The sequence below is a fragment of the Electrophorus electricus genome, chromosome 15 (assembly GCF_041902795.1).
Source record: "Electrophorus electricus isolate QZ-2024a chromosome 15, ASM4190279v1, whole genome shotgun sequence".
Classification (NCBI taxonomy): domain Eukaryota; kingdom Metazoa; phylum Chordata; class Actinopteri; order Gymnotiformes; family Gymnotidae; genus Electrophorus; species Electrophorus electricus.
In genome coordinates this window covers 26,502,501-26,530,000 of record NC_137511.1, presented here as the reverse complement: position 1 = coordinate 26,530,000, position 27,500 = coordinate 26,502,501, and the positions used below count along the sequence as shown (strand labels likewise).

The window sequence follows — 27,500 nt, the reverse complement described above, 5'->3', positions numbered from 1 at the left end:
TTGGAACATAACGCCACACAAATGTTGCAAGTGAAAAAATCTTAAATATAAAAAAAGAAAAACATAGGATATGGGCCCTTTAACTTAGCAGACATCTCTGGAGAAACTGCAGCTGGTCAGGTTTCTTGGAAAGCATTTCTACTGATTGTTTCATGTCTGCGTTTTTGTAGACCCAAGCTGAATGTTTACTACTGTCGTGCTTTGGAACTTATTAACAAACCTTTCATTATATTATTTAAAGTTGAGATGAATGAATGAATGTAAGAGACTTGTAAATCTTTGCAATTTAATGAGTCAAACACCTTAATCAATAAAATGCTCTCAGTTGCAAGCAGTTTCACAGGCATCGGCGTGTATACAGCCACGGGGCCGGGGGGTGGGGCAAAGGGCGGAGCCGAGGGCGGGGTCACGCAGACATGCAGAGAGGGGAGGGCCTGGCAGTGGAGTTTAAATACCGACACGTGCGAAGTCCTCTGCTAGTTAGAGGCAGCACAGACCGCAAAGGCCGTGACCTCGCCAGCTTTAACGGAAACCTTACAGTGCCACGTTTACACCTCAAAATTAGCGCAAATGGAGCTTTCAGCAGAGTTAAATGATCATTGACTCAAGCGCAATGAATCAAACGAATCAACGAATCCCAATGGAATGGCAGAACGATACTGGTGAAGATACAGTGGCGAGGCTCTGAGACCAGGCGTGGCGGCAGAAGACCTCACCTTGCCCTGCAGGTGCAGATTGTTACGGATGCTCTCCCGCACCTCCTTCTCTGTGTCCTTCTGTTGGACAAGAACCGGACATTTCACACTCGGAATATTTAGGGAAAAATCACATTCCGCTCTGGCTACTAGTGTGTTACACCGATGACTTTAATAAGGTATCACTGCTGGTCCGTTAATGGCCTGCCGATGAGGGGTCAGCGTAGCCGACGTGCTCTGTTGATAAAGTCGGAGAAGAACTCTGATTGGTAGGAACTAGCCAGTCCGTCCTGTCCGAGGAACGTGGAGAGGCTGCGTTCAGCTACTCCGCTGCTCGTAGACAGAAGCGGGTGTATCGGCGGATCCTGCCGCTACTGTGGGCACTTTCATTTCTTTTAATCCTCAATTTGCTGTGAAATTTGACATCTTTTAGCATTTGAACTTTTATTTATTTTACTAGTTTATTTACTCTTTGAAGTGCGTTCTGTTTAAATCAGTCATTTGTTTAATTATCTTTTCTACTGAATCATTTTATCAATGTAATCTCTTTTTTTGCTGCAAAATCCTTCCTGAGGTGATGGATCTTGGAATGAAATAATCTTGACATTTAAACCTTTTGTGAAGCACTTTGAACTATATGTATGAAAAGTGGCACATAAATACCTTGTGTGTGTGTGTATGTATGTGTGTGTGTGTGTGTGTGTGAGTGTGTGTGTGTGTATGTATGTATGTATGTGTGTGTGTGTGTGTGTGTGTGTGTGTGTGTGTATGACAGACAGCGCAGGGTCCCAGGCAGCTGGCGTGCAGTAGTGTAGGTGTGGCACTTTGCCTGCGTGAAGCGCGTTTTGGCGAGGGCGATTAGCTCCTGGTCGCCGGGTGCACAGATATTCAGGCCAACAGGAAGCAGTCTCTTCAGGGCAGCCACAATGAGAGAGGTCTGCATAGAATATCGATCCCCTCTCTTCTTCATCTTCTTCCTCTCCTGGTCTGACACTGCCCCCTGTTGGCCAGTAAGGAAATATGATGCCTTATTTTCAATAAATCTCACTTGTGGGAAATAATGGTTTGAACTTGAAATAATTTCAGTGCAGAGCTTCAGCAGTAACAATAATAACACTGTTCTGATTAAAAAACGAACAGAAATACTTTCTTAATAGAATGTTTGTATCAGCATTAGGGACAAATGGATTTTGAGAGAGTCCACTGACCCTCAGATCCCATGATGTGTGTGTGTGTATGCGTGTGTGTGTGTGTGTGTGTGTGTGTGTGTGTGTGTGTGTGTGTGTGTATATGCGTGCATGCATGAGTGTCTGTGTGTGTGTGTGTGTGTGTGTGTGTGTGTGTGTGTGCACGTGTGTGTAACCTCTTACCTTGGACATTTTGGATTTGGTGTCGGTAATGAGGAATGACATGTTGTTTATTTCATTCTGAACAACAAAGTTCTGCTCCTCCCGTTTGAAATTCTGTCAACATACAAGAAAGAATCCTTTTCCACTTTTGAACTGCGGGGTGTTCATATTCAGTTGGCTCAGTCTCACTGCTGCTTCATAGACCAGGGCCTCGAACCCTGAGCTCTGCCAGTCCTTAGTGCGGCTTAGCCGATCCAGAGCTGTAGAACCAGGCGTACACCTGACATGTTTTCGCAAACTATAAACATACTGATGTCTGAATTGACAGACAAAGACAGTGTGTTTCTCTGAGATCTAGGGCTAAAGCTACAACTAACGTAATAAGCCAATAGTGTGGATGTAACGATGATTGAGTGTGTTTCAGCAGGAGATTGGGATGCCGATGTGTGCGTGTACATGTGGATGTTCTTGTGTGTGTGTGTTTGCGTGCACTCACATGGGACTTAGCCCAGAAGATGAAGACCTCAGCCACCATACGGAACAGCTCCTCAGCCTCTGGGTTCGGTTCCTTCAGCCACTTTGCTCTGGAGACAAGCACACGGTGACCCAGAGGTCTGTCTCAGCGACACACTGCAGCTTTACAGAGCCAGACATTACAGCAAACACCATCCAAACACCAGGCTTAACTCTGACCTTCAGACAAACACCATCCAAACACCAGTCACACCCACATTAATGCCAAGTTATACTCAGTACATTCTAGTCGGTGTTATTTACAGTTAGGCAGTTAATTAGGTAAATATATAAATACACGTTCACAAACTCAACTCAGAATCCTCAGAAGAGTTCACTACGCAGGGACACCAGCCTCTGAACCAAACCTGCTACTGATCGAACCTTCCTCGTCTGGGCCACGCCCCCGTGTGTCCGGCCACGCCCCCGTGTGTCCGGCCACGCCCTCTCACCTGTTGTAGTCGACGAAGCGGATGAGGAGAGGGTAGAAGGCGTACAGGTCTCGCACGAGGATGGTGAACTCATCCAGGATGAGCAGCTCAGACTCGGACATCTCCCCACGGCCCTCCGCCTTCATCTGCTCCTCATCCTGCACCACGGTGGAGGCCTTCTTCTTCAGCTTCTCCATTAGAGGCAGGAAGTGGGTCTTCAGCAGCTGTGGCCGGGCCTTGCTGATGATGGGCTGGGAGTAGACTGCCGGAGGGAGGGAACAGTGTGAGGAAGAGGAGGGTGAGAGGAAGGGCCTCTTACAGTGCAGGACGGTGAGCCACCAAAAGAGTGTCAAGGGTCAGAGACAGGTGAGCATTCAAAGGGACACTCAAAGTCGACTCTTACAATGACCCTGTGAGCTTTGTGCAGAAACCAAATCACTTCCATGAAGTTGCCATGATGTTGTAGTAACCAGTCGTGATGTTGTAGTAACCAGTTGTGATGTTGTAGTAACCAGTCGTGATGTTGCATTAACCAGTCGTGATGTTGTATTAACCAGTCGTGATGTTGCATTAACCAGTCGTGATGCTGTATTAACCAGTCGTGATGTTGTAGTAACCAGTCGTGATGTTGTAGTAACCAGTCGTGATGTTGCATTAACCAGTCGTGATGTTGCATTAACCAGTCGTGATGTTGCATTAACCAGTCGTGATGTTGCATTAACCAGTTGCTCACCCATCTGTCAGCTAGCCTGTCTGTCTGCCTTCCCGTCTGTCTGCCTTCCCGCCTGTCAGCTCGCCCGTCTGTCTGCTCGCCCGCCTGTCAGCTCGCCCGCCTGTCTGCTCGCCCGTCCGTCTGCCTTCCCGTCTGTCTACTCGCCCGTCTGTCAGCTCTGCTGTCTGTCTGCTCGCCCGTCTGTCTGCCTTCCCGTCTATCTGCTCGCCCGTCTGTCTGCTCGCCTGTCTGTCTGCCTTCCTGTCTGTCTGCTCGCCCGTCTGTCAGCTCGCCCGTCTGTCTGCTCACCTGCCAGTCTCTTCATCCAGGCCCCAGCCTCAATGCCCAGGTTGTTGTAGATGATTTTAAGGATATTCCCCAGCAGGGCGTTCATGTGCTCGGAGGTCAGGGAGGTGCAGCAGTCGTGGGCGTGCTCGGGGTTGCTCTCACGCCCATGCTCCCACCAGTGGGACATGTAACTGCACAGCATGGGCAGTACCACCTCCATGACGTGGGGCATCTGGGTGTAGCGCATGCCGGACTCCGCCAGCTCCATGATCTCTTCTAGGGCTTTCTCCAGGGAAGGCACTAGGGGACACGCTTCCTCCACCTGGGTGGGGAGACCGGAGACTGATACCGAGAGGGGGGCGGGGCGTGGCCAGGAAAGTGATAGAGGGATATGGAGAGAAAAGAAGGATGCAGACAGAGGTGGGGGTTGAACGGGTGCAGATCAGGAGAGAGAGGAAGAGAGAGAGAGCATATTTGAACCGTTTCTTGGCTTCTTCTGGCCCACTGTGTACTACTTTCTCTCGGTGCCGGTCTCAGTCGTACTGTCTGACTAACCAACAATAACTCAAAGGCAAACGCAGCACCCTCCAGACGTCAGCCAATCAGAAGCTCGTCTGAGAAGCCATAGCACGGCCACGGCCCACTCACCCGTCCTGTCTCTCGAGCACTTGGTGTTGTAGATGGAGTAGCTGTTATATTTGTTCAGATGAGGCTCCAGGAATGCAACGGGGAAGGCCCCGGAGAACGCAGCCAGACACTCGCCCAGGGCAGGTCTCTGCCTGCACACAGCCCCAACACAGCCCCAACACAGCCACACAGCAGCACAAAACGCAGCTGACGTCAAGTTGAATGGGCCTGTGTCCATCCACCCAGAGTGGAAACTGTAATACAACTTTTTAATACAGCAATCCTTTTTAGTTTTTTCTAGACTTCGGCTGGCCAGGAATATAAACACCAGGTATATAAATGGAAATAATATCAGAATGGTGGGTGTGTGAGTGCTGTGTGAGGTTCAGGGGAAGGTCTCCCCTGCTGAAGGAAGCTGTGTAATGCAGTGAGTCTGTGCAGTACCTTTCTACATAGATGCTTTTGCTGGTGCCCAGTGAATAGAGACTAGTTAGGATCCTGTAGCAGGACACCTGGACATCATCCACTGCCAAACAAGACACAGTACATTTACTAAACTACAGTGCACTGCTTGGAGGTGGCATCTTTATGACTTCACGGCTCATTGTTCGTCCTGGACTACCAAATCTGATTCGACACCTCATCTACAGTAATGACAGCTTTCACAGAGCTGTGGGTCTCTGGTTAAATCCAGAAAAAGAACGTTAATGATGTCACACACAAGCCGTGAAGTGTGGATCAGGAATATAAGTGTGTAGGAATATAAGTGTGCGTAGTATATCTGCCCCAACGCTGTTGTATAGGTCACTACGGAAGAACAGAGCTGTAGTGCGTTTCACGGTGGGAACCTGAAATAGCCTGGCGCCGTCCGATTGGTTATTTATTGTGAGGTGTACAGGTGTAGGCAAGGTGCTTCCTGCAACGCTCTGACGGGCGTGCACTCATGTCACTCACGGATAAGATCTTCTCCGAACAGGTTCTGGCCGATGTGCTCGAACAGCGAGGAGAGGACTGGAAGCAGAGCCACCGTGGTGTAGTTGATGATCTGGGTGACGCCTCGCGCCGGCGTCCTGGTGTGCGTGAACTGGCCCTGTCGCAGGTTCTCCATGGTCCGCTCCAGGTCCTCGGCGGCGTTGTCAAAGAACGATCGCAGGGCCGACTTGACCGCTTCCTGCCCCGTCTTCATCACGGTCCTGCGGCGGCGAGATGAAGGCGGAGCCACACGTTCACGACAACAGTGAGCTGCTGTCCCCGCCCACCTCGGAGGAGCAGCAGCATCCTAACTGCACCGCCCCGGACCTTCAACACTGAGCTACCACTGATCTACGACATCTCTCTCGTTTCTCGGTCCACTGATTTTTCCGAGCTGAGGGGCTCACTGACCTGGAGTCCAGCGTCTGTCCCAGTATATGAAGGCAGTTCACTATAGATGTAGCGTCACTTCCTGCAAAGGTAAAGCACACGCTTCAAAGCCAGCCACAGAGGCATTCTGGGAAACACTGGTCCTTGTAGAATCAGAACCAAGGGGGAAAGAAACATATTTGCTCACATATACGTAACACAGGGGCACCTACCCCGTCATGCCGTGTACAGTACAGCTAGCATGCACCTACCACAAGCACCAATAACCTTCCCTACCTGTTAAAGGCATGCAAATCTGCACCATGACATCCAGCGTATGTTTTAGCAGAAAAACAGGACAGCGGAACATTCATTTAAATTTTATCCATTGATATTTAACAATCAATTTTAGTCGCTGAGGATTAACAAGTGAAGAAGCCTTTTCTTGTTTTGAACAAACTCTTGGACACCAAGCCCCTTTCTGAGGGAATTCTCCACACAACGGGCTGTTATGATGGAAGTCATGAAAGGATAAAAAAAAAAACGATCTCAAAGCAAAATTGTAAACATTTAAACATTTTATCTGCGAAAGGCAAGCAAAGGGCTGGGCCAGTGACCCTCTCAGCTTCCTGATGGGTCTCACGCCACAGCTGACTGGTCATCGGCTCTGAGGACCCACAGCTGGGGAACATCTGGAGTGATCCTGGTGTTATCTAACATTACAAATCAAGCTACATAACCTGATTATGTCCAAGTTAATCTGAATCCATGCTGTGAGGTCCGCTGAACGACAGGACACTCAACTTCTGGCATGCATTCACAGACACACATACAGATGCCATTCTAAAAACAGCACACAGATAAAGGCAGAATCACACAGCTAGTGGCCTTACCAAACAGAGATATCCTATGCCTGACAAGAACTCCCAGTTTGCAGAAAAGACTGAACAAGACAGAAGGGCCGAAGGCACAAAAGAGGAGAACAGAGGGGATATCAGTACCGGCAGACTAGCGAGCGGTTTTATAATCAGGCAAAAGCAGAGATACCAATACACAAATTAAGTTACGCGAGGGTTAAACATGCTTTGAAGGAGAACATAAACAGCGTGGTTCACAAAATATTGTAGCATTTTCCTGTTAATAAGCATTAACATCTAAAAAACATAAATAAACACTGGCAAACAGCCATTTTGGATGGAACCGTTCTATTATCTTGGGAATATATATGTAAATATAAGGTAGACAGATAGATAGATAGCACCTGGGTATATATTCTTTCTTTCTTTCTTGGTGATTTCTTTACAAAAAGCCAATCTTTTTATGAGATTGATTAGCAAAACCTGGTGATGACTTCAAATGAATAAACTGTAACATTTTAAGAGTACAAGCAGCTAATCTATCAGTATTTATCTTTTCAGTCACGTATGGAGTAAACCTGAGACCTGTAGAAGTCACTGTGTTTTACTCTGTGACGTTATCGTGATTTACTCTGTGAAGTCATCATGTTTACCTGGTCACCATCTCTTTCTCCTTATTAGACGCATGGCCTCCACTGCTGATTGGCCGAATGGCAGTGGACAGGAAGTAGAGCCGATGGTTCTTAAAGTACTGGTCAACCAATGGTAGAACAACCTGTGGAAAAAACAACCAACAGCCCCAACTCCTCCATGCTCCTGCAGTGTGTCCATGATGTATTTGTGAAGGATCATTTCCCATAAGACAAGAGTCCTTCCGGGTCTCTGAACTGTACAGTAAATTTCTAACTTTGCTTGATGCCAGTGTGTGTGACATCTGAGTATTTGAGTGATGTCTGACCTTCCCAGGGAACTTCATCTGAGTATTTGAGTGATATCTGACCTTCCCAAAGAACTTCATCTGAGTATTTGAGTGATATCTGACCTTCCCAGGGAACTTCATCTGAGTATTTGAGTGATATCTGACCTTCCCAAAGAACTTCATCTGAGTATTTGAGTGATATCTGACCTTCCCAAAGAACTTCATCTGCTGTTCGTGAGGGATTTTCTCTCCTTTCAGTCGAGTACCAACGTCTGGAACGGATGCATCACCCAGACGACCGGGTACAGAGGAGTTGGAAATTAGAGCACGAAAAAACCCCAGCTGCTGAATCTAACGGCGCAAATGCGTTCTGGTATCTTCACTGACGTGCTTACCGAACTCCAGCATGTGTTCATGGGCTTCGTCTACGTAGGCAATGAGCTGCTGGAGAAATGTGTAGGCAAAGCGCTTCTCTATAGACGGTGTGTCGAGATCCTGCTCCTTCATGGCCCTGTAGGAGGAACGACTTTGTAACCACACTATCATTAAAGGTGCAGTAAGGACCTTTGCCAACATTAAAGATGCGGGAAAGGCCTTTGAAGAGGACACCACTATTAAAGGCTTTTGTAACCACCCCACCTTTAAAGGTGCAGGGAAGCCCTCCATGACCATACTGACACTAAAGTAATGATACCTTTCTAAAGACATGATGTTACAGGTGATGTAAAGGCCTTTTAAGCACAACATCATTAAAGATGCATTAAAGACCTCTATAAGGATACCATCATTAAAGATGCACTAAAGACCTAGGAAAAGATACCATTATTAAAGATTCATCAAAGGTCTTTGTAAGCATGCAATCAATCTAATGTCAAGTAAAAGCCAGGGAACCAGAATAAGATTTCCAGAAGGAGGACAACATCTTTTTCACCTTTTTCCACCATGCAGAAAGCACCTGCCACAAACACTTTGCTTGTCCTCACATGTGCAGGCCTGTGCATGCTCTCACCTCGACACTGTGTATCCATTGATCTGCAGAAACTTCAGAATGTCTTGTGCTTTTTCCCGGTCTTTGGATTTCTCTTTGGCGGTGAGAGTATCGTAGGGAACCAGCAGTGGATGGCTTCCTCCACCTGCAAAGCAAACCTGTCAGCCTGTGTGGGTGTGAACAGCCTGTCAGCCTGTGTGGGTGTGAACAGCCTGTGTGAGTGTGAACAGCCTGTCAGCCTGTGTGGGTGTGAACAGCCTGTGTGAGTGTGAACAGCCTGTCAGCCTGTGTGGGTGTGAACAGCCTGTGTGAGTGTGAACAGCCTGTGTGAGTGTGAACAGCCTGTCAGCCTGTGTGGGTGTGAACAGCCTGTCAGCCTGTGTGGGTGTGAACAGCCTGTCAGCCTGTGTGGGTGTGAACAGCCTGTCAGCCTGTGTGGGTGTGAACAACCTGTGTGGGTGTGAACAGCCTGTCAGCCTGTGTGGGTGTGAACAGCCTGTGTGGGTGTGAACAGCCTGTCAGCCTGTGTGAGTGTGAACAGCCTGTCAGCCTGTGTGAGTGTGAACAGCCTGTCAGCCTGTGTGGGTGTGAACAGCCTGTGTGAGTGTGAACAGCCTGTGTGAGTGTGAACAGCCTGTCAGCCTGTGTGGGTGTGAACAGCCTGTGTGAGTGTGAACAGCCTGTCAGCCTGTGTGGGTGTGAACAGCCTGTGTGAGTGTGAACAGCCTGTCAGCCTGTGTGCGTGTGAACAGCCTGTCAGCCTGTGTGGGTGTGAACAGCCTGTGTGGGTGTGAACAGCCTGTGTGAGTGTGAACAGCCTGTCAGCCTGTGTGGGTGTGAACAGCCTGTGTGGGTGTGAACAGCCTGTCAGCCTGTGTGAGTGTGAACAGCCTGTCAGCCTGTGTGAGTGTGAACAGCCTGTCAGCCTGTGTGGGTGTGAACAGCCTGTGTGGGTGTGAACAGCCTGTGTGAGTGTGAACAGCCTGTCAGCCTGTGTGAGTGTGAACAGCCTGTCAGCCTGTGTGGGTGTGAACAGCCTGTCAGCCTGTGTGGGTGTGAACAGCCTGTGTGAGTGTGAACAGCCTGTGTGAGTGTGAACAGCCTGTGTGAGTGTGAACAGCCTGTCAGCCTGTGTGGGTGTGAACAGCCTGTGTGAGTGTGAACAGCCTGTCAGCCTGTGTGGGTGTGAACAGCCTGTGTGGGTGTGAACAGCCTGTCAGCCTGTGTGGGTGTGAACAGCCTGTGTGGGTGTGAACAGCCTGTCAGCCTGTGTGAGCGTGAACAGCCTGTCAGCCTGTGTGGGTGTGAACAGCCTGTGTGGGTGTGAACAGCCTGTGTGAGTGTGAACAGCCTGTCAGCCTGTGTGAGTGTGAACAGCCTGTCAGCCTGTGTGGGTGTGAACAGCCTGTCAGCCTGTGTGAACCTTTGGCTTCCAGTTCAAGCTTCTTCTTCTTGGCCCAAATATTATGATAGTTCTCCGCAAGCAGTTCAGCCATAGACTGAAAAACAAAAGCAAACAGATCAATCAACCGATTAATCAATCAATTGATCAATCAATCAGAAGTCCAAATTTAGGATGTGGTGAATGCTGTTTGTTTGTTTTTTTAAGTTGTGAAACAGTTAAAGAAATTCAGTCAGTCCATCAGTCAATCAGATGGCCAAGTGCTTTTTAGTTCACTGTCTGAAACCCAGTTTTCCCAGCATGTGTAATAATGTGGGCAGTGCCGTACTGGTTCACTCACATGCAGATCCCGGGAGAGCGTGACATTGCTCATGTCCACTGGTCTGGGGCTGAATCCATGAGTGCCCTCTATGGACAGCTGTGGAAAACACAGGCCATCTCATTTTCCAGAACCGACTGGGATCACGGCAGGAAATCTCACAGAGAAGTGCACGCGGCTCACGCGCTGTAGCAACACGAACGCACTGGACCTGTCCAGCATATGTTCATCCGCCTCAGAGTGACCACTGTACCACAGTACACCACAGTAGTGAACTAACCTTGTTAAGAGACATTAAACGCTGTCAAATAAACAGACTGAGAGAAATGGAAATTATTGAACATTTTGGTCCAAAGCAATCCCCAACTCTAGACACGGGAAGCCAGGAGCCTGTTCTGATGAGCCCCCCCCCAAAGCTACACCACCCTGCTAGAGGTGGATGTGAGCCCCCCCAAAGCTACACCACCCTGCTAGAGGTGGATGTGAGCCCCCCCCCCAAAGCTACACCACCCTGCTAGAGGTGGATGGGAGCCCCCCCCAAAGCTACACCACCCTGCTAGAGGTGGATGTGAGCCCCCCCCCCAGCTACACCACCCTGCTAGAGGTGGATGTGAGGCTCAGCGTCGCCACCTGGCTGCAGAGTGAGGTCCTGCGTGTGCGGCTGTGTAAGCGGGTGGGGTCGCTCTCCCTCGTCCGCTCAATGCTCCACCCCCAGGACAGCATGGTCTTCAGAGTCTCTTTGATTGGCCAATGGTACACCTCTTTATCCTGGAGGAGGGCCAGTACAGGAGTGTTAAGTGGCTTTATCACGTTACTCTTATATTTCAGTCCTGCTGTGAAACTCGGTCAACTTTCCACGCATCCGACGAGTTATGGGTTTTTATGATTATTTTTGTTTATAATGCGCTGCACTAGCCACGGTGGATTCTAATTCTGTGTCCAGGCTATGAACTCTACTCTTAGTCTGAGGCGACTCGAGTACCTTCTCAGAGAGGCTCTTGTACGGCTTCAGCAGAGGGTGAAACTTGGAGGCTTCACACAGCTGCTCTCCACGCGCCCAACCGTTAGCAAACTAGAGAGAGAGAGAAAGCCAAGACAAAAAAAGCAGTCTTAAGAGACTCAGGAAGAGAGAGGAGAAGGCAGGATATAGAAAAGAGTACACCTGCAGATTCTGCAGTTCTAGGAGAAGGCGTAGCTCTAGCCCTGGGCTTTCCTACCTTCTCCATGGACCATCGCTCATGGGAATGCTCCGCATACTTATTAATAAAGTGATCCAACTTCTCAGGAATGTTCGCACTGAGAAAACAGAGGAATGACGTCAAAGAGCCACTTCCTGTTCTAGATGTCAGTTCAGTCATTTTAAAAAGACGCGGTAAGTGTTGGATTCATAGTGCTAACACTGCGACCAAGAAAACCAGTTCGCTCCTTTTAACATGTTCTGGTTTTCATTCTATACAGATAAAAAATGGAACAGGGGGAAGAAATGAGAAGTGATTTTAGAACATTTGCTTGTTTCCCCAAAAAATGAATGAAGCATTTGTACTGATCCAAAAGGTTATATTCAGCACATGAGAAAGTTTTACTAACTTGCTGGTGTCCACAGGCTGTGGGTTAAAGTTTCCTTCTGCATCCATGGATGACTGCTTCTCCATCATGGCGATGTAGTTGGACTCCATGTAGTCTGGAGGCAGAGCTCCCGCAACAGCGCTGAGGCAAGGCAGAGCCAGCTTGAAGAGCTCCACATCATACCTCTACGGGGCCAAACACCACACAATAAATAAAACACCTCTACAGCGCCAAACAACACACTAAATAAAACACTGGTACAGGGCCAAACAACATACTAAATAAAGCACCTCTATGGGGCCAAACACCACCCTCTAAATAAAAACAACTCTATGGGGCCAAAAAACACACTAAATAAAACACCGCTACAGGGCCAAACACCACCCACTAAATAAAACAATGGTGTGGTACAGGGCCAAACACCACACACTAAATAAAACAACTCTACGGCACCAAACACCACACACTAAATAAAATGCCTCTACAGAGCCAAATCCACACATTCACCAAACACTAAATAGAACACTGCTGCAGGGACAAACACACATTCACCACACTCTACATAAACACTGCTACAGAGACAAACACCACACATTCACCACACACTAAATAAATCAAATCTACAAGGACAAACACTACACATTAACTACACTAAATAAAACACCTCCAAAATAAACACCACACAGTTACCACACTAAATAAAACATCTCTACACGGACAAAAACATCATATACCACACATTAAATAAAACACCTCCAAAACAATGACCAGCACACCTTTACCATGCACTAAATATTACAAATGCAAAACGATGAACAAAAAGACCTTCAAAATATTCTAAATACTATGACTCAAGATAGCACAACATCTTTAACACCTACTTAAATACTCCAATTGTAACCCTAAATTCTACCCCATAACAAAAAAACTCCACAAACCTAAATACTAAATACTACAGTGCTTCAGGAAGCCTTCACTCTTTCCCTGTTCACGGGACCACTCACACTGGTGACTGCTGATATAACGTCTCCCGACTGGTGATATAACCTCTCCTGACTGATAAAATAACCGCTCCTGACTGGTGAAATAACCTCTCCTGAACTGTGATAGAACCACTTCTGACTGGTAAAATAACCTCTTCTGACTGGTGAAATCACCGCTCCTGACTGGTGAAATCACCGCTCCTGACTGGTGAAATCACCGCTCCTGACTGGTGAAATAACCGCTCCTGACTGGTGAAATAACCGCTCCTGACTGGTGAAATAACCGCTCCTGACTGATAAAATAACCGCTCCTGACTGATAAAATAACCTCTTCTGACTGGTGAAATCACCGCTCCTGACTGGTGAAATCACCGCTCCTGACTGGTGAAATAACCGCTCCTGACTGATAAAATAACCTCTCCTGACTGGTGAAATAACCGCTCCTGACTGGTAAAATAACCGCTCCTGACTGGTGAAATAACCTCTCCTGAACTGTGACAGAACCACTTCTGACTGGTAAAATAACCTCTCCTGACTGGTGAAATAACCGCTCCTGACTGGTGAAATAACCGCTCCTGACTGGTGAAATAACCGCTCCTGACTGATAAAATAACCTCTCCTGACTGGTAAAATAACCGCTCCTGACTGGTGAAATAACCTCTCCTGAACTGTGACAGAACCACTTCTGACTGGTAAAATAACCTCTCCTGACTGGTGAAATAACCGCTCCTGACTGGGCAGTACCTTTCTGGCCAGAGCATCAAAGATTCCCCAGAAAAGTTTTCTGGTGAGGTGCAGCTCCTCGTCAGATGCAGCTCCAAAACTGCCCCACCCTCCTGACAGGCAGTAATACTTCCAACACCGCTCATAGTGATTGGTCAACAGCTGGGAACAAACATGTGCGAGTGAATACTTTAGCCAGGAATACATACACTGATGTTGATCGTACCAGTTTAGCAAACCAGTTCCCCCATCTCATTAGCAAGTTGCTAATTGGTGTTTACTGTTTTACCTTCAAATTAGTCAAATGAATTTTGTCTTTTTATAGCCTTTAAAAGGCGAAGGCCAGAAACAGAAAATATGAAGTCTGTAAGCTTGAACTGTGTTGCCCTGCTGTGACCAGAGGGGGTGCTCTCACCTTCAAAGGCATTTTAGTGTGTTCGTTTAGCAGGGGAACATCAAACACCAGACGCCGGAGAAGATGTTGCATCATAGAAGGCCTCAGTTTTCTATAAAAAACAAAAACATACATTAACAAACATGCAGAAAGATACCAGTCCAGGACATGGAGGAACACTCTGAGATCATCACTCTTCTATTAGATAAGAAGCTTAACAGTTGCAGTTATTACACCACCAGAGTTGCTATACCATAATATACCATAATAGTTACTCATTCACACACACACAAACACACACACCCATGCACACTAACACATCCACACACACACACACACACACACACACTCACACACACACACACCCATGCACACTAACACATCCACACCTTCACACTCTCACACACACACACACACACACACACCCATGCACACTAACACATCCACACACACACACACACACACACTCACACACACCCATGCACACTAACACATCCACACCTTCACACTCTCACACACACACACCCATGCACACTAACACATCCACACCTTCACACTCACACACACACACACACACTCACACTCACACACACCCATGCACACTAACACATCCACACCTTCACATTCACACACACACACACACACAGAGCAGGGCTCGTCACGCACCCACAGATAGCCAGTAGGCACTCCTCGATGGCGTCCCTCTGGGCCTTGGTCAGACAGCAGCCCTTAGACAGACGGTACACAGTGTGGAGCAGCGAGTCAATGAGCGAGGCGAACGGCTCCGTGCCGGCAAACAGGGGCGCACACTTGGTCAGTAACGGCAGCACAGCCGTGCACAGGTACCGGTTCAGAGCCAACGCCATGTCTGTGGCACTCAGCACAGCCTAAAGGTCACAGGGGTCAAGGTCAAATATGGCCGACAGCAGAGGGCGGAACAGCTAAACCTGAATAAACGTGACATGGTGTTTGGAAAAAAGGAGATTATGGAAAGAACCACAAACGCATCGACACATTTCATACGAAAGCCTAAAAGAGAGGATCGTGTGACTGACCGTGTCCAACGAAGCGGCGGCCCTGAGGTCAGGAAGGAAGCCAACCTCCAGCAGGTGCAGCAGGAAGTTCTGGTCCTCGATTCCATAAACACGATCCAGGAACAGCACCATGGCGGCCTTGTGGTCAGGACAGAACCCAGCCGACATGTCTGGCTCCAGCACAGATCCATCTGAGGGACAAACGGTGTCAAACGTTAACAATAGAAACAAACAAACAAACCAACCAACCAACCAACCCAAAAAGCAAAAAAAAAAAAAGAATTGATGTTGTGGGTTGTTCACGCTGCCATTACTCCAAATGTCATAATATAGCAATGAGTACCAAGGAAACAAGTGGATGTTACACAAAGGCTGTGCAGCGAACCCTAAGAATGAACAATGCCAAACATAAAATCCATTCTATTGCAGATGCACAGCATAACATTGCTCTAATATGGAGCGTCGGCTATAAAACTCCATACATTTCAAAATTTAGGTAGATGTAAAAAATAAACTTCCAGTGTGTCCAGAAGGAGGCACAGAGCTGTGAATGACTCGATATTGAATAATTCCAAGTGTGTTAAGTGTGTGTGTGTGTGTGTTTACTAGTAGCCGTTACCTTTAGAGGGTGGGTGTGTCTACTAGTTTAGTTGTTACCTTTAGAGTGTGCGCGTGTGTTTACTAATGTAGTTGTTACCTTTAGAGAGTGTGTGTGTTTACTAGTGTAGCTGTTACCTTTAGAGAGCGTGTGTGTGTTTACTAGTGTAGCCGTTACCTTTAGAGAGTGTGTGTGTTTACTAGTGTAGCTGTTACCTTTAGAGTGTGCGTGTGTGTTTACTAGTGTAGCCGTTACCTTTAGAGAGTGTGTGTGTTTACTAGTGTAGCTGTTACCTTTAGAGTGTGCGTGTGTGTTTACTAGTGTAGCCGTTACCTTTAGAGAGTGTGTGTGTGTTTACTAGTGTAGCTGTTACCTTTAGAGAGTGTGTGTGTTTACTAGTGTAGCTGTTACCTTTAGAGTGTGCGTGTGTGTTTACTAGTGTAGCCGTTACCTTTAGAGAGTGTGTGTGTTTACTAGTGTAGTTGTTACCTTTAGAGAGTGTGTGTGTTTACTAGTGTAGCTGTTACCTTTAGAGTGTGCGTGTGTGTTTACTAGTGTAGCCGTTACCTTTAGAGAGTGTGTGTGTTTACTAGTGTAGCTGTTACCTTTATAATGTGTGTGTGTGTGTGTGTGTGTGTGAGAGTGTGTGTGTGTGTTTACTAGTGTAGCTGTTACCTTTAGAATGTGTGTGTGTGTGTGTGTGTGTGTGTGTGTGTGTGTGTGTGTGTGTGAGAGAGTGTGTGTGTGTTTACTAGTGTAGCTGTTACCTTTAGAATGTGTGTGTGTGTGTGTGTGAGAGAGTGTGTGTGTGTTTACTAGTGTAGCTGTTACCTTTAGAATGTGTGTGTGTGTGTGTGTGTGTGTGAGTTTACTAGTGTAGCTGTTACCTTTAGAATGTGTGTGTGTGTGTGTGTGTGTGTGTGTGTGTGTGTGTGAGAGTGTGTGTGTGTGTTTACTAGCGTCGCCGCACCTTTAGCCAGGGTGGGCATGGGGAAAGGAATACTGATCACCCCCTCCAGGTCCTCAATGGGAATGAGCGAGCGAAGGATGGCCCGGATACGGATCGCCTCACCTTTCCCAGCGTGGATCAACTGTGAAGGAGCACAATGATCTGAAGTGAGTGCCTGCCTCTGTGTAGGGGTTATGCAGATTTGTGAGCTGTGTTATACACTACACTATCACTGGATCAGTACAGTGACATGCCAAAGCCATGGGACAGAACTAACATAGTGTAGGACCTCCTCTACGCCAGCCAAGCGCAGCAACTCAACGTGGCATCAATTCCAAAGGTGGGCAGAAGACATCTGGAGGGATGTTGAGCCACGCTGTCTGGATACCACCTACAGCTCCACCCACAGCTCCGTGGTATATGTAGGTAAGAATCGACCTCTCCACTACATCCCATAAATGCTCGATTGGGCTCATGGTGGGTGAACGTGAAAGCCACACCATTCACCTGAACACTCCAGAACGCTCTTTGAACCAGTTCTCAACAACTTGGGCCTGATGGCACTGTGCACTATCCTCCTGGAATATCCCATGATTTTGGGGGTACAACATCCATGCAGGGCTGCAAATGGTCTCCAACCAGTGAAACTAGTCAATGTGTTTAGGCCAGCCAGTGGACTCAGCCCACGCCACGAGGACCCCCCCCCCCCCACACCAGCTTGCACAGTGCCTCGATGACAACTGGGTTCCAGGGCTTGCTGGGGTGAGTGCCGTACACAAACCCTATCGCCAGCCCGAAACAATTGGTACTGTGACATGTTGCCAGTCCTCTAGGGTCCAGCTAGCAACCTGACGAGCCCAGGGGAGGCGCTGTCCAGTGTCGTGGCGTTAACAGAGGCACTCTGGTGGGTCTTCTACTCTCATATCCCAAGGAAGCCAAAGAACATTGCACTGACCTGCGGGACAAGCATGTAGGGCCTACTGAGCTGAACGTGGATGTGATTTCTGCCAGTTGCTTGTCTGTTTGCACGGACAATTCTAGCCGGGCGCGATTGTTAAGCACCTGTGGACGGCGCTGTCCACGGTGGGTGGTCCTATGACAAATTCCTGGTGCACACTTAACACTGTGGATCGAGGAATGTTAAAAGCCCTCCCGGCTTTTGGAAATGGAATGCCCCATCCATCACACTAACATGTCTCCTTCGAACTCGCAAGATAACTCGCAAGATAACTCACAAGATAACTCACAAGATAACAAGCCGTTCCGTGAGGTAATGTCAATTCCTAATCATTGTACGCCATTTAACATACTGCTATCCCATGACATGCACATCAGTGTGTGTCTCCTGTAGACCACCTGATAGGGCAGACGGAGAAACGTGGTAGCAACCCTACGGTCATGGGTTTATTTCCAGGAAGCACACACACTGTCAATTATAAGTATATTAAAAAGTCACCCTGGATAAAAGTGTCTGTCAAATGCCAAAAATGCAGACTTAAAAACAAAACGCTAAAAATGCCAAAGTGTAAGGTAATAGCTTGTAGTTGTAATATACAGGTGTGTTGTAATTTACAGGCGTTTGTGTGTGTGTGTCCTGTAATTTACAGGTGTGTGTGTCTGTTGTAATTTACAGGTGAGTTTGTGTGTTGTAATTTACAAGTGTGTGTGTTGTAATTTACAGGTGTGTGTGTTGTAAATTACAAGTGTGTGTGTGTTATAATTTACCAGTGTGTGTGTGTTATAATTTATAGGGGTGTGTGCGTGTGTGTGTTGTAATTTACAGTGGTGTGCGTGTTATAATTTACCGGTGTGTGTGTTATAATTTACAGGTGTGTGTGTGTGCTGTAATTTACAGTTGTGTGCATGTGATGTAATTTACAGGTGTGTGTGTGTGTTGTAATTTACAGGTGGGTTTGTGTGTGTGTTGTAATTTACAAGTGTGTGTGTGTTATAATTTACATGGGTTTGTGTGTGTGTTATAATTTACAGGTGTGTGTGTGTTGCACTCACATGCATCTCCGGAGCACAGCGGCCCAGCAGGTCAATCAGAGCAGCGTAGAAGGTCATGATGGCATTACCCGTGTGTATGGTGTCATCTTCCTCATCCTCCATCATGTCGCTGCTTTAGAACACACACACACACACACACAAAATTGCTTCATTTCAATGTCCATGTAGTGCTATTCTTATTAACAAGTGGTGACATTATTTCACACTAAATGTTCGTGTTACTCAATGTCACCGTACTGGTTTTTATGAAATATTTTAGAAATATTTAAAAAGTGCTACAAAGTATTTTTAAATGCCCATTAAGTATGAAGGAAGATAAGAACATACAAGCCATAAGTGTGAAGCGTCTATGAGTTGGTGCGTGGTTCTTGTGTGCGAACGTTTGCATGCATATCAAGTTAAACTACTCAGTATGCGTGTGTATGCATGCACACTGCGTGTACAGAGTCTTGCTGTCCTCTGACGCAGGAGAGGGTCCGTCTCGGCTGGGATCCTCGGATATTTTAATGGCTTCCTCCATCACGGCTAGCAGACCATTCCCACCTTCACCCCGCAGGGCGGGGCCAAAGCACTCTGGCCGACGAATCAGGAGGCGGACGACCACGTTAGCATTCTCCTCCACACTTTCACCTACAGGAGATACACAGAGATGTTGAGACGAAACGACACACACGGCGTGTAAGAGAAGAGACGGGAGAGGCAGACAGAGCGAAGAGGTGAGATATTATAGAGCAGGAGACGAAAGACCGGGCGTGGACTGCCGGGTGAGCTGATGACTCCGGACTCAACAGTCGGAACCTCGTTACAGGGCGCGACCCCCTGATTCCCCCGAACGCACTCACCGTTGCAGAAGACGGCGAATCGCAGGAAGTCAAGGTACCGTTCTCCCTCCACGGGGTTCCAGCCAATATCGGGGTAGCCTTTAGACACCAGCATCACACAGCTCTGTAGACCACAGCCTGCTAGATACTGAACTACCTGTATGAAAGGATACGCCCACACGCAGGCACGCACAGACACACGCACGCAGACACGCGCAGACACGCGCGCACACAGACACACGCACGCAGACACGCGCAGACACACGCAGACACACGCACGCACACGCAGACACGCGCGCACGCAGACACACGCACGCACACACAGACACACGCACGCAGACACGCGCAGACACACGCACGCACACGCAGACACGCGCGCACACAGACACACGCACGCAGACACGCGCGCACACAGACACACGCACGCAGACACACGCACGCAGACACACGCACGCACACACAGACACACACGCAGACACGCGCAGACACACGCACGCACACGCAGACACGCGCGCACACAGACACACGCACGCAGACACGCGCAGACACACGCACGCACACGCAGACACGCGCGCGCACAGACACGCACGCAGACACGCGCAGACGCACGCAGACACACGCACGCACACGCAGACACGCGCGCACACAGACACACGCACGCAGACACGCGCAGACACACGCACGCACACGCAGACACGCGCGCACACAGACACGCACGCAGACACGCACGCAGACACACGCAGACACGCGCGCGCACAGACACACGCACGCAGACACGCGCAGACGCACGCAGACACACGCACGCAGACACGCGCAGACGCACGCAGACACACGCACGCACACAGACACACGCAGACACGCGCGCACACAGACACACGCACGCAGACAGACGCACACACACAGACACAAGCACGCACAGACACACGCACGCAGACACGCGCAGACGCACGCACGCACACGCAGACACGCGCGCACACAGACACACGCACGCAGACACGCGCGCGCACAGACACACGCACGCAGACACACGCAGACACACGCACGCAGACACGCGCAGACACACGCGCGCACACGCAGACACGCGCGCACACAGACACACGCAGACACACGCGCACACAGACACACGCACGCACACACAGACACACGCACGCACGCGCACGCAGACACGCGCAGATACACGCACGCAGACACGCGCAGACAGACGCACACACACAGACACACGCACACACGCAGACATACGCACGCACACACACGCACGCAGATGCAAACACACGCACGCAGACACACGCAAGCAGACACACGCACGCAGACACGCGTAGACACACGCAAGCAGACACACGCACGCACACACAGACACACGCAGACACACACACACGCAGACACGCACGCACAGACACACACATGCAGACACGCACGCAGACACACACGAACGCACACACACACGAATGCAGACACAGACACGCACACACAGACACGCATGCACACACACATGCGCGCACACAGACACGCACAGACACGCACGCATGCATGCACACACAAACACGCAGACACACAGAGACACAGACAGACGCACACAGACACACGCACGCACAGACACGCGTGCGCACACACGCGCACAGACACATGGACACGCACACACGCGCGCAGACACACACGGACATGCACACACGCACACACACGCGCGCAGACACACACACGCAGACACACACACACATGCAGACACACACACACGCAAACACACACACACGCAGACACTTGTCTAGGTATAATAAAAGCAACCTGAGTTCTGAACTAAATAAAATCCAGGACAGTTTCTCTGAATAGGATGCTGATACATACAGATACATCTGTATGGCTACAGCACATGTCAGATAAGACCCTGCCTCCTAGCTAGTGTTTGGAAGGTCCTGTTGTTCCGCATGCTTGGTCTGATTTTGTCCTGGTTGGTTCTTTATCTTTAGTGCGTTCTACAACATACGCTTACTGGCCTCTGTAAACTTATCAGCTACTTAGAAAATGGGAGACAGAGATTTAAAGAAGGAGTGAGAGGGAGAGAGAGAGAGAGAGGAGAGGTGTGTGTGTGTGGTACTTTCTCCAGGTGGGGCTGCCTCAGGGCCAGGGCTAACTCACTCTGTGTGTGTGTGTGTGTGTGTGTGTGTGTGTGTGTGTGTGTGTGTGTGTGTCGTACTTTCTCCAGGTCGGGCTCCCTCAGGGCCAGGGCTAACTCACTGTGTGTGTGTGTATGTGTGTGTGTGTGTGTGTGTGTGTGTGTGTGTCGTACTTTCTCCAGGTCGGGCTCCCTCAGGGCCAGGGCTAACTCACTCTGTGTGTGTGTGTGTGTGTGTGTGAGTGTCGTACTTTCTCCAGGTCGGGCTCCCTCAGGGCCAGGGCTAACTCACTCTGTGTGTGTGTGTGTGTGTGTGTGTGAGTGTCGTACTTTCTCCAGGTCGGGCTCCCTCAGGGCCAGGGCTAACTCACTCTGTGTGTGTGTGTGTGTGTGTGTGTGTGTGTGTGTGTGTGTGTGTGTGTGTGTCGTACTTTCTCCAGGTCGGGCTCCCTCAGGGCCAGGGCTAACTCACTCTGTGTGTGTGTGTGTGTGTGTGTGTCGTACTTTCTCCAGGTCGGGCTCCCTCAGGGCCAGGGCTAACTCACTCTGTGTGTGTGTGTGTGTGTGTCATACTTTCTCCAGGTCGGGCTCCCTCAGGGCCAGGGCTAACTCACTCTGTGTGTGTGTGTGTGTGTGTGTGTGTGTCGTACTTTCTCCAGGTCGGGCTCCCTCAGGGCCAGGGATAACTCACTCTGTGTGTGTGTGTGTGTCGTACTTTCTCCAGGTCGGGCTCCCTCAGGGCCAGGGCTAACTCACTCTGTGTGTGTGTGTGTGTGTGTGTGTGTGTGTGTGAGTGTGTGTGTGTGTGTCGTACTTTCTCCAGGTCGGGCTCCCTCAGGGCCAGGGCTAACTCACTCTGTGTGTGTGTGTGTGTGTGTGAGTGTCGTACTTTCTCCAGGTCGGGCTCCCTCAGGGCCAGGGCTAACTCACTCTGTGTGTGTGTGTGTGTGTGTGTGTGTGTCTGTGTCGTACTTTCTACAGGTCGGGCTCCCTCAGGGCCAGGGCTATCTCACTCTGTGTGTGTGTGTGTGTGTGTGTGTGTGTGTGTGTGTCGTACTTTCTTCAGGTCGGGCTCCCTCAGGGCCAGGGCTAACTCACTCTGTGTGTGTGTGTGTGTGTGTGTGTGTGTGAGTGTCGTACTTTCTCCAGGTCGGGCTCCCTCAGGGCCAGGGATAACTCACTCTGTGTGTGTGTGTGTGTGTGTGTGTGTGTGTGTGTGTGTGAGTGTGTCGTACTTTCTCCAGGTCGGGCTCCCTCAGGGCCAGGGCTAACTCACTCTGTGTGTGTGTGTGTGTGTGTGTGTGTGTGAGTGTCGTACTTTCTCCAGGTCGGGCTCCCTCAGGGCCAGGGCTATCTCACTCTGTGTGTGTGTGAGTGTGTGTGTGTGTGTGTGTGTGTGTGTGTCGTACTTTCTTCAGGTCGGGCTCCCTCAGGGCCAGGGCTAACTCACTCTGTGTGTGTGTGTGTGTGTGTGTGTGTGAGTGTCGTACTTTCTCCAGGTCGGGCTCCCTCAGGGCCAGGGATAACTCACTCTGTGTGTGTGTGTGTGTGTGTGTGTGAGTGTGTCGTACTTTCTCCAGGTCGGGCTCCCTCAGGGCCAGGGCTAACTCATTGTTATCCATCACAGATGCAGCAGCTACGTCCAGTGGAGTGGAGCCACGCATAGACGGAGAGGCTGCAGGACAAATATACAGGATTTACCAGGGAGTGGGCGGGGTCTGTGAGGAGAGGGCGGGGCTAGTGGGGGAGGGCGGTACCGAGGCCGACGCTGCTGTTCTGCAGCAGATAGCTGAGGTGGTCAAACATGGCCTTCTGGTTCTGACGGCTGATACGGCAGAAGTAGCACAGGAATCGGCAGCAGTTCGCTACCATCTTAGGAAACGTGATCTCCTAGGACCCAAGCAAACAAACAAACAAACATGAACACATCAATGTAAAATATATATCAAGATTGATATTTCAATTTGCTCATGTTTAAAAAGTCTTCTCATACAGTATACATTAAGTTATGAAGGTCTACCTGCCATTAAACTAATCCTAACTCTCATCAGAGCAGACGGAGCTCTGATGTCATATTATATATATATATAAAAAGGGATGATTTGGTCTTGCAGTAGATTTACACAGATTACAGATTACAGTAGATTTGGGGACTGTGTTTAGTGACGTGTTACTTCTGAACATCGAACAAAACCACGTATGAATACTCTGCTAGGGGTCTTTTCAGTTGAGGTGTGTACAGAGTCATGAAGTTTAAATTCCGTGGTAGTTTTTCTGATAATTGGGTCCTAAATCTGTTGAGAAGAACGCAGGTGTTGAATCAGTAAGTAGCAGCTTGGTTTATCCTAAATCTTCTCATGCTTTTTATGCTCAAAGCTTTCAGTTCTTCTGTAATTTAAAGTTCCTGACAGAGTTATAAATTATAATAGACTGTTGTAAACTATAAGACTTTTGCATGCTAAAAGTTAGGGCCCAAGACAAAAGTGCAATGTTCTAAACTCTAAGGTAGTGTCCTAAACTCTAAGGTCGTGTCCTAAACTCTAAGGTCGTGTCCTAAACACTGAGGTAGTGTCCTAAACACTGAGGTAGTGTCCTAAACACTAAGGTAGTGTCCTAAACACTGAGGTAGTGTCCTAAACACTGAGGTAGTGTCCTAAACACTAAGATAGTGTCCTAAACACTAAGATAGTGTCCTAAACACTAAGGTAGTGTCCTAAACACTAAAGGTAGTGTCCTAAACACTAAGGTAGTGTCCTAAACACTAAGGTAGTGTCCTAAACACTAAAGGTAGTGTCCTAAACACTAAAGGTAGTGTCCTAAACTCTAAGGTAGTGTCCTAAACACTAAAGGTAGTGTCCTAAACACTAAAGGTAGTGTCCTAAACTCTAAGGTCGTGTCCTAAACACTAAGGTAGTGTCCTACACACTAAAGGTAGTGTCCTAAACACTAAGGTAGTGTCCTAAACACTAAGGTAGTGTCCTAAACTCTAAGGTAGTGTCCTAAACTCTAAGGTAGTGTCCTACACACTAAAGGTAGTGTCCTAAACACTAAGGTAGTGTCCTACACTCTAAGGTAGTGTCCTAAACACTAAGCTAGTGTCCTAAACACTAAGGTAGTGTCCTAAACTCTAAGGTAGTGTCCTACACTCTAAGGTAGTGTCCTAAACACTAAGCTAGTGTCCTAAACACTAAGGTAGTGTCCTACACTCTAAGGTAGTGTCCTAAACACTAAGGTAGTGTCCTACACACTAAAGGTAGTGTCCTAAACACTAAGGTAGTGTCCTAAACACTAAGGTAGTGTCCTAAACTCTAAGGTAGTGTCCTACACACTAAAGGTAGTGTCCTACACTCTAAGCTAGTGTCCTAAACACTAAGGTAGTGTCCTAAACTCTAAGGTAGTGTCCTAAACACTAAGCTAGTGTCCTAAACACTAAGGTAGTGTCCTAAACTCTAAGGTAGTGTCCTACACTCTAAGGTAGTGTCCTAAACACTAAGGTAGTGTCCTACACTCTAAGGTAGTGTCCTAAACACTAAGCTAGTGTCCTAAACACTAAGCTAGTGTCCTAAACTCTAAGGTAGTGTCCTAAACACTAAGCTAGTGTCCTAAACACTAAGCTAGTGTCCTAAACTCTAAGGTAGTGTTCTAAACACTAAGGTAGTGTCCTAAACACTAAAGGTAGTGTCCTAAACACTAAGCTAGTGTTCTAAACACTAAGGTAGTGTCCTAAACACTAAAGGTAGTGTCCTAAACACTAAGGTAGTGTCCTAAACACTAAAGGTAGTGTCCTAAACACTAAGCTAGTGTCCTAAACACTAAAGTAGTGTCCTAAACACTAAGGTAGTGTCCTACACTCTAAGGTAGTGTCCTAAACACTAAGCTAGTGTCCTAAACTCTAAGGTAGTGTCCTAAACTCTAAGGTAGTGTCCTAAACACTAAGGTAGTGTCCTACACTCTAAGGTAGTGTCCTAAACACTAAGATAGTGTCCTAAACACTAAGGTAGTGTCCTAAACACTAAGGTAGTGTCCTAAACACTAAGATAGTGTCCTAAACTCTAAGGTAGTGTTCTAAACACTAAAGGTAGTGTCCTAAACACTAAGGTAGTGTCCTAAACACTAAAGGTAGTGTCCTAAACTCTAAGGTAGTGTTCTAAACACTAAGGTAGTGTCCTACACACTAAAGGTAGTGTCCTAAACACTAAGGTAGTGTCCTAAACTCTAAGGTAGTGTCCTAAACACTAAGCTAGTGTCCTAAACACTAAGGTAGTGTCCTACACTCTAAGCTAGTGTCCTAAACACTAAGGTAGTGTCCTAAACACTAAGCTAGTGTCCTACACCAAGACGCAGTGTTGTCTGCTCTGTAGGCGGCAGGTGACGTAATCGTGACCTTGGACTCTCCGCCACTCAGAACGTTGACCATGACCTCCATGACGGTCTCGTGCATGCCCAGGGCCCTCATCAGGTTTGGGTGCTGGTAGAACACCTTGTTGTTCATGATGTCACTACAGAATGACATCACATACAAGGCCTTGGTAGTCCTGCACATCTTTCACATTTTTGAGATAACAGTATTACAGAGTGCTGTGTGTAGATATGCGTATTTGAAGGTCTATGGTTAGTGTATATTGTGTGTGTGTGTGTGTACGTGTGTGTGGGTGTGTGTGTGTGTGTGTATGTGCGTGTGTGTGCTCACCTGAGCCCCCGGATCATGAGTTTCTCCTCCTCGCGGCCCATGCGCACGCTGAGCAGAGAGCGGATTTGTCCCAGTGAGGCCAGCAGGTTGATGGTGTCCTCCACGGACACAGCGTTGATGGTGTAGGTCTTGGGCAGCGCCCGAACCTGCCCGCCAATGCCATCGTACTGCCTATGCAGCAGCACGAACATGGCGCGCACCAGCTCCGGGTCCTCGATCACAGACTCCTGCGCCCAGCGCACCATCGTCTCTGAGATCAACTGCTGAAGGGTACCTGCAGGAGACAGAGCAGGACCCCTGTCACACCCGCCGAGAGAACAGCAGAGCAGAGCAGAGCAAACCCCACCCCCCCGGGTAACTCTGTAATCCCCCGGGTAACTCTGTAATCCCCCGGGGTAACTCTGTAATCCCCCGGGTAACTCTGTAATCCCCCAGGTAACTCTGTAATCCCCGGGTAACTCTGTAATCCCCCGGGTAACTCTGTAATCCCCCGGGTAACTCTGTAATCCCCCAGGTAACTCTGTAATCCCCGGGTAACTCTGTAATCCCCCGGGGTAACTCTGTAATCCCCTGGGTAACTCTGTAATCCCCCGGGTAACTCTGTAATCCCCCGGTAACTCTGTAATCCCCGGGTAACTCTGTAATCCCCCAGGTAACTCTGTAATCCCCTGGGGTAACTCTGTAATCCCCCGGTAACTCTGTAATCCCCCGGGTAACTCTGTAATCCCCGGGTAACTCTGTAATCCCCCGGGTAACTCTGTAATCCCCAGGTAACTCTGTAATCCCCCGGGTAACTCTGTAATCCCCGGGTAACTCTGTAATCCCCCGGGTAACTCTGTAATCCCCCGGGTAACTCTGTAATCCCCGGGTAACTCTGTAATCCCCCAGGTAACTCTGTAATCCCCCGGGTAACTCTGTAATCCCCGGGTAACTCTGTAATCCCCGGGTAACTCTGTAATCCCCCGGGTAACTCTGTAATCCCCCGGGTAACTCTGTAATCCCCGGGTAACTCTGTAATCCCCCGGGTAACTCTGTAATCCCCCGGGTAACTCTGTAATCCCCCGGGTAACTCTGTAATCCCCGGGTAACTCTGTAATCCCCGGGTAACTCTGTAATCCCCCGGGGTAACTCTGTAATCCCCCGGGGTAACTCTGTAATCCCCCAGGCTAACTCTGTAATCCCCC

General features: G+C 48.7%; 1 protein-coding gene across 8 annotated transcripts in view; it reads right to left on the bottom strand.

The window, feature by feature from the left end:
• ryr2a (ryanodine receptor 2a (cardiac)) overlaps window positions 1-27,500 on the bottom strand; it is a 191,129-nt gene that overhangs the window by 42,952 nt on the left and 120,677 nt on the right. For all 8 annotated transcript variants that reach the window (XR_014117195.1, XR_014117196.1, XM_035533858.2 and 5 more), the window contains 33 exons: window positions 26,317-26,590; window positions 26,011-26,125; window positions 23,384-23,516; window positions 23,198-23,301; window positions 19,541-19,676; window positions 19,142-19,328; window positions 18,699-18,810; window positions 16,710-16,830; window positions 15,163-15,332; window positions 14,774-14,994; window positions 14,129-14,219; window positions 13,735-13,875; window positions 12,029-12,192; window positions 11,659-11,737; window positions 11,424-11,513; window positions 11,072-11,209; window positions 10,463-10,540; window positions 10,144-10,219; window positions 8,742-8,865; window positions 8,128-8,243; window positions 7,940-8,004; window positions 7,467-7,588; window positions 6,850-6,899; window positions 5,999-6,059; window positions 5,570-5,808; window positions 5,060-5,141; window positions 4,637-4,767; window positions 4,010-4,330; window positions 3,010-3,250; window positions 2,541-2,628; window positions 2,066-2,158; window positions 1,525-1,695; window positions 717-776 (listed from right to left, as the gene is read on the bottom strand). Coding sequence is in view for 6 of the 8 variants with exons in the window: in XM_035533858.2 (XP_035389751.2) it covers window positions 717-776; window positions 1,525-1,695; window positions 2,066-2,158; window positions 2,541-2,628; window positions 3,010-3,250; window positions 4,010-4,330; window positions 4,637-4,767; window positions 5,060-5,141; window positions 5,570-5,808; window positions 5,999-6,059; window positions 6,850-6,899; window positions 7,467-7,588; window positions 7,940-8,004; window positions 8,128-8,243; window positions 8,742-8,865; window positions 10,144-10,219; window positions 10,463-10,540; window positions 11,072-11,209; window positions 11,424-11,513; window positions 11,659-11,737; window positions 12,029-12,192; window positions 13,735-13,875; window positions 14,129-14,219; window positions 14,774-14,994; window positions 15,163-15,332; window positions 16,710-16,830; window positions 18,699-18,810; window positions 19,142-19,328; window positions 19,541-19,676; window positions 23,198-23,301; window positions 23,384-23,516; window positions 26,011-26,125; window positions 26,317-26,590 (4,394 nt within the window). In the remaining 2 variants the exon portion in view is untranslated. The remainder of the gene's footprint in view (window positions 1-716; window positions 777-1,524; window positions 1,696-2,065; window positions 2,159-2,540; window positions 2,629-3,009; window positions 3,251-4,009; window positions 4,331-4,636; window positions 4,768-5,059; window positions 5,142-5,569; window positions 5,809-5,998; window positions 6,060-6,849; window positions 6,900-7,466; window positions 7,589-7,939; window positions 8,005-8,127; window positions 8,244-8,741; window positions 8,866-10,143; window positions 10,220-10,462; window positions 10,541-11,071; window positions 11,210-11,423; window positions 11,514-11,658; window positions 11,738-12,028; window positions 12,193-13,734; window positions 13,876-14,128; window positions 14,220-14,773; window positions 14,995-15,162; window positions 15,333-16,709; window positions 16,831-18,698; window positions 18,811-19,141; window positions 19,329-19,540; window positions 19,677-23,197; window positions 23,302-23,383; window positions 23,517-26,010; window positions 26,126-26,316; window positions 26,591-27,500) is intronic.